This window comes from Ipomoea nil, unplaced genomic scaffold (genome assembly GCF_001879475.1).
Source record: "Ipomoea nil cultivar Tokyo-kokei standard unplaced genomic scaffold, Asagao_1.1 scaffold0382, whole genome shotgun sequence".
In the NCBI taxonomy this organism is placed as follows: Eukaryota; Viridiplantae; Streptophyta; class Magnoliopsida; order Solanales; family Convolvulaceae; genus Ipomoea; species Ipomoea nil.
The window spans coordinates 616,115-622,711 of NW_017616810.1; the positions used below are offsets into that span (position 1 = coordinate 616,115).

The 6,597-nt window shown below is 36.0% G+C and overlaps 1 protein-coding gene across 1 annotated transcript; it reads left to right on the top strand.

Moving 5' to 3' along the window:
- The first annotated feature begins 324 nt into the window (after positions 1-324).
- Positions 325-3,328, top strand: LOC109172081 (zinc finger protein 4-like). Its single transcript, XM_019321246.1, has 2 exons — positions 325-533; positions 2,259-3,328. Exon 2 carries the CDS (start codon positions 2,317-2,319, stop codon positions 3,076-3,078), a length of 762 nt encoding a protein of 253 aa, XP_019176791.1. The 5' UTR covers positions 325-533; positions 2,259-2,316; the 3' UTR covers positions 3,079-3,328.
- Positions 3,329-6,597: the final 3,269 nt, after the last annotated feature.

Consider the following 6,597-nt stretch of genomic DNA (forward strand, 5'->3'; position numbering starts at 1 on the left):
TTTATAATAATAATAAATTAATAATCAATAAATAAATATATTTTTTTCGTGACGAGGGATGCAGTGAGTAAACTCTATTAACCGGTTATTCATAGTTAATCGACTCAAATCAAGAAGACCACCAGATCATCTATACTGGAAATTAAACTTGTAACATTGTGGTTATTAAGTCAACAATCAGAGCATATTGGTCGGGTTACTATTATAATAAATTATTATTATTAGGTGAATTATTATCTGCCTTTTTTCCTTGTTTTTTTCCCTTTCCATTTGTTTTTCTAACTTCTTTGATGTACCACACCACTCTCTCTCTCTCTCTTTCTTTTCCCACTTATTATTATATGATCTTATCTCCATTTATCTCTCTCTCTCTCTCTCTCTTTCTCTCTCTCTCTGTTTTCCTCCTCTGTTATCCTTTCTTTTCTCTCTTTCTCTCCATTTTTAGCATTATACTAAGATAGCTTCAAGCCTTCAACTCTGTCATGTCACCACTCAAGCCTGAGGAACCTGAAGACTGAAGTTCCTTCAACCTAGTATGTGTTCTCAGTGTTCTGCTCTTCTTTTACTTTAGTGTTAAATCTGTGGCTATCTTTATCTTAGTTTCTGCTCTTTTCTTTGCTTTAAACTGGATTTTTTGTACAGATTATTTTCTGTTTAGTGTTTCTGAATTTTAGTTCTTTTGAATCTTGTGTGGACTGCTTTTTGGGGTTTTATTTTTCTTTAAATTTTTTTTTTGTTATTTTTTTAATTTGGGTTATCTGATTGTTGGTTTATATAATCTGGTTTGATTATTAGGGATAAGATCTCTCCAGAATACCATAAATTCTGGGTTTGAAGAGAAAAGTTTCAGGTACTGTTGGGTAAGCTTATTGTGATGCTGATTTATGACTATGGAATGAATTGTTGTGTGTTAATATTTCATATTTAGCTTGAAAGTTAATAGCAGATTATTAACTTACATAAGTAGAAAGGTTAAGACTTTAAAATCTATAACATTTGTAAAAACAGTAAATTATATAGTTAATAAATTTATCCAGTAGTAATATGAGCAAGGGTGTTTGTGGGTGGGGGAAGGTTGAGATTAACAAGAACAAGAAACAATAATAATGGCAGAAAAGTAAAGAATGCAAGATTTACATGGTTTGGTAATGTACCTATATACACGAGGAGTGAAACTATTCTTTACTTTAATAGTGAAAGTGATAGTGCTGATTCAACACCTTAGGGATACAATTAATGTATTTATAGGCATTTAATCCCTGTACAGCTTCACTCATATTCATAATCCCTATATAAGGCAAACTCAACAGGAGAAGTGAAAGGTTGTTTGGATGAACTACGGTTGGAGTGAAATTTCAATGGGATAAAGATAAATAAAGGTTCGGTGAAACCGGGAAAGTGGTGTAATTGGAGTGGTCTAATCGCACCAATCTCGCTGTGCTTTAGAAGGTGGGCTAAGTAAACTTTCCAAACGTGCTTAGTCTTGGGGCGCTATTGGCTCTTTAGCGAAGTGTATGCTGCAATGGAGCGGTGCGTTTTGTGTAGTCGTGCTACTTCAATCTTGCTTAGTCTCTGCTCTCTCGTATGAAGGCTAAGTAATCTTTCTAAACATGCTTACTATTAGGGCGCTATTGGTTGTTTAGTGAAGTATATGCTGCAATGTAGGTAGGTGTTGTATGTGGGGTGGTGCAATTAGAGCGGTCTATCTCGTCAAGCCACAACTCTCCCAAAGAGAGGCGAAGTAATCCTTCCAAGCATCAATTCCGAACATGATTTTCTTGTCTTCAACTTTGCGATATTGTGTAAGGAAAGAAATTAAAATGGTGCGAATCTGAAGAAAGTATCACTTGATTTGGGAGTCATTGTTTAAATTGTATCGTAAATCTTTTCCGGGATTGCAAACGAAGAAGGTGGCGATGGTATTGCAGATTAGGAATGTCAATTCTAAACCGGAATAATGGCCATAAATTTCATGATCTCGGGACTCCGAGGCATTTTGAAGTGAACTTCATAAAGTGAAACGAATTGAATGATCTACAATAATAGGGCTATTCTGCAACAACTTAAAATGAATGTTTGTTGTTCAATTGAGGTGCAATTATATTAAGTTCATAATTATTACTTATTTTCGCATGAGTACTAGCCTCAATTCCTCTTGGGAATGCCTGAAATGTTGTTTGGTCTTATATATCATGGTCCATAACCATGCTGTCTCGATATGTTTAGTGCAGAAAATAATCGTTTTGTTGTACATTCAGGTGAATCGACAAACAGTGAGGCGTCGTTGGGTGTATTGATAGTTACGTTCCCCTTGGTATGAATCTCCCAAATCTCAACCTTCAGTGTGAAGATGAGTCCGAGGTTACGAGCCAAGTTGCCTCAAACTTATCTGCCCAAGAAATATCCCCCGGGCCTTCGTACGAGAGCCCCAACACTTCATCCTGCCTCACTAACTCGGTAAACCCTCAGATGGGCACCGTACCCGTTACTCTCGACTTAACTCTGGGCTTCAATGCTAGTAGCGATGGGGAATTGAAGGGTACCGTGAGTGAGGCTAGCGGGGAAGTAGTCCCCCATCCCCCACAGGGGCCATTATCTCGAGTTTTCTCGTGTAATTTCTGCAGGCGTAAGTTTTACAGCTCCCAGGCGTTGGGAGGGCACCAAAACGCCCACAAGAGGGAAAGGACGCTGGCAAAGAGGGCAATGCGAATGGGAATGCTGTCGGATAGATATGCTAGCTTGGCTTCCCTGCCCCTCCACGGGTCTGCATTTCGGTCTCTAGGGGTGGAGGCCCACGCTGCTTCGATGCACCAACGAGGTGCCCAGCAGCCTACAAATAGCCCTTTCCATGGAGCCCGAGGTGGGGCGAGGTTCGAGCAGGGATACTTTGGCGTCCCGGTTTTCGTGGAGGACGATGAAGTCGAGATGTTCTGGCCAGGAAGCTTCAGACAAGTCGATGGCAACACAACGGGTTTCCATCCGGGACAAAGTTCTAACATAAATTTCGTAGCAATGCCCCCTCCCAAACAACCTAGTACAGACTCCTTGCCCTTCCCCGACCTTAATTTGAAACTGTGATGCCCTTATTTTTGCATTTCATCGATTCCTGCTCTGTTGTACAGGGAGGTAAATGATTCATATCAACCCCGGCTATCGAGTGATTTTTACCCCCACCAGATTATTACTGTCATTATTTCTCTCCTTTTTCCTTTTTTTTTTCCCCCAGAATGAATCACTTAGTTGATTCAGGATGCTGTTGTCTATACTGCTGTACAATATTGCCCAGGAACTTAGTATAAATATTTTTGGGATAAATTGTGCTTATTAAATTTCTGCCAATATGTGGGGCTGAATTAATGGAACAGGATGAAGCTATGATTTCAAGATCATTCCAAGTCAGAGGCTTGGCCTGATTGGAAGGTGAGTCTTACTTTACTAGCATGATGTTACAAGTATATTATGTACCAAGTTGTGTTCATTCAAATATTCAATTGGTTTAAGGAAAAATCGCATTTTTTGGTCGGTCAATTGTTATGTTTCTATAAATGTAGTTCATATTTTTCAATTGTTGTAAATTTAGTCCTTCGATTATTGACATAGCTGGTTGCAAATTTAATCTTTTATCTTTCCATTGTTGTAATTCTCGTACTTCAGTTGCTGGTCTAATTGCAAGTCTAGTCCTTCATTAGTTCATTTAGGGGATGTTTGGTAAATAGTTGTTAGCTGGTTGGGTTAATGGGTTTGACTAGTTGATAACATTAACTGATTGTAGAAAGATGTTTGGTAAATTAGCTGTTAGTTGATAGCTGATTACCTGCAAAATGACTTTTTTTAAAAAGTTGATCGAAAAAGCTGCTTTGAGCTGAATTTTAATGCTTTTGGAGCAATAAACTTTTACAAAAAGCTAATTAATCAAACACTCATATTGGTTGTTTAACCAAGGCAAACAGCTAATAGCAGTTAAACAATTCAAAATTGACTGATAGGTTAACTATTTTTTACCAAATAGAGTCATAAACTTTAGAGTACTAGATTTGCAACAACTGAAGTGTGAGACTTGCAATTATGTCAACAATTGAAGGATTAGATTTATAGCAATTGAAACATAAGAACTAGATTTCCAATTAGGTAAATAATTGAAAGACAAAGATTACGTTTATATCTCGAGGAGAATAATTGAGGGACTAATAAAAGTGTGATTTTCCTTTGGTTTAATTTTCATAATACATATACTATTTACTAGTTTAGGAAGCTTAGTCTGGATTAGTTTTATAGTTGTGTATATATTGGATATGGAATGAAAAAAAAAAAAAAAATGATTGAAAGGTGCAAAGATTTATGGTGGTCCACGATCTCAGTATTTGCAGCATTACCATAACTACATCTATGGTGTACAGTGAGCATCATTAAAATAATTTATTTATTTCTAGAAGAAATCATAGATTCAATTGTTTGTCCTTTAACTATAATTTTTCTTTCAATGTAGATGAATCCATTGATTTCTAATCAAACGATGTGTGAAATTATACTAAAGTTTTTTTTTTTTTTTTTAATGAAATATATATGAAATTCATTCTCATTGTTGCTGTCCAGGTTGATCACGATTATGCATGCAATAGCACAATGTATTATTTTATTTGTTGAGACTTGAGAATATTACAAGTTTCGTCATTTCAATATAACAAATATATAAATGGAAACATATCTGAAATCCTTGCAAATAAGAAACTGTGAAACTAAAACACCAAGTCATCCCAAAAACAATTAATAATGCATACTTCACAAGTTTTGAGCAAAATTAAACCAACCAAAACATTTACTCTAGCTATATATAACTAATTAATCTCAATACTCTTGCAAGGGACTCTGACTATTCATACAAGTTGAGATACTACTATATACCCCACGTCTTTGTATTCTACACTTATTAGATTAATAATACGCATTTTTTCCCTAAATCAATAACTAATTAATCTCAATTTAACTTAGAGCACATATCAAAGTGAGATACACGTACAATTAATTATTAAAAAAGTGTAGTTTTGTATATGATAAAGTTATTGATGTCCTTATTGTGTTGTCACGTTATTTAGAGTGAAATCTTAAAGTGCTTAGAGACCTAGGCCTCTACCTTTGCTTGGGCTAGAGTGTTGGATGATAGACACTACACCGGCATCACAATTATTAAGGACATACATGACTGACATATTCCATGCATCTCTATTTATTCTAGTTTAGCTCCTGTTGAATAGTTGTATATGTATGTTAGATTAGTTGTTGTAACTTCTTGCTAGCTTTTCTCTTTTGAACACTATTTATACTTGGGTTTATATCAATAAATCGCCAAGTTCATAAACTCTTCAACAATAATGACATATCTAGGAAGAGAAACACATCGTTTATCATCCAACAACTCTAGCCCAAGCAAAGGTGCAGTGGAGGCTATAGGGCCAGGTCTCTGAGCACTTTAAAATTTCGCTCTAAATGAAGTGACAACACAATAAGGATACCAACAACTTTATTATGTAAAAAACTACGGAGTAAAATTTTTTAATACTTAATTTTATGTATGTGTAGCTCACTTTTGATATGTGATCTAAGTTAAATTGGGATTAATTAGTTATAAATAGCTAAAGAGTAATGTTTTGGTTTTGCTCAAAACGTGAATTATACGTTAATTGTTTTTGGAATGACTTGGTGTTCTAGTTTCTCAGCTTCTTGTTTGCAAGGAATTCAGATATGTTTCCATTTTTTATTTGTTATATTGAAATGACGAAACATGTATTATATTACGTACTGTCAATAAATAAAATAATAAGTTCTACTAGTCTACATGTACTCCCAAATCTTACTCTATGATGTAGCGGGCACTGATAAACTACATTTTTTCATGTGGGTCCAAATACAAATGTCAAATCAAAATTTTGCAGTGAAAGTAAAAGTTAAGAGTAGAAAATGGGAGTACACGTAGTATTTTCCTAAAATAATACATTGTGCTATTGCATGCATAATTGTGATCAACCTGGACAGCAACAATGATAATAAATTCCAATGTAAAAAGTATTATTTCATATATATGTCCATAATCAGGTGCGAACTGGCCTTAACGTGCGAATCTGCGAATTATTGAAGGATTACATCGCACATACTACATGATTACACAACACTGGATTTGATTGCACGGCAAAGGTCTTCCAGGCATGTCTGAAAACCGTTGCGGTGGAATCACGTAGTAGTTGCGGTGCAATCATTCAGTACTCCCTTCGCAAGTTCGCACCTGGCCTGATTATGATGATATATATATAATGTTGTAAAAATTGACCTAGACACTAGGCGCCATTAGGCCCATATATGAGATTTCATCCCCGTCTTTTAGTTAGCGGATCCTTAGTTTTCGGCCGATTAGGCACCCGACTCAGCCAAATCAATGCCTATCTTTGTTGAGTTGGTGCCTAACTCGGTTGAGTCCACGTCCAATACTAAGCCGAGTCGCCTAACTGGGTCGAGTTTTTTTTTTGAGAGTTTAAGATGGCTACACCTTATTATTAGGTGCTAGGTACCCACTATCGGACTACCATCTAGCACCTTCTACAACTT

Excerpts from the sequence above, each read along its gene's own strand:
- LOC109172081 (XM_019321246.1), top strand. The coding sequence starts at position 2,317 with ATGAATCTCCCAAATCTCAACCTTCAGTGTGAAGATGAGTCCGAGGTT.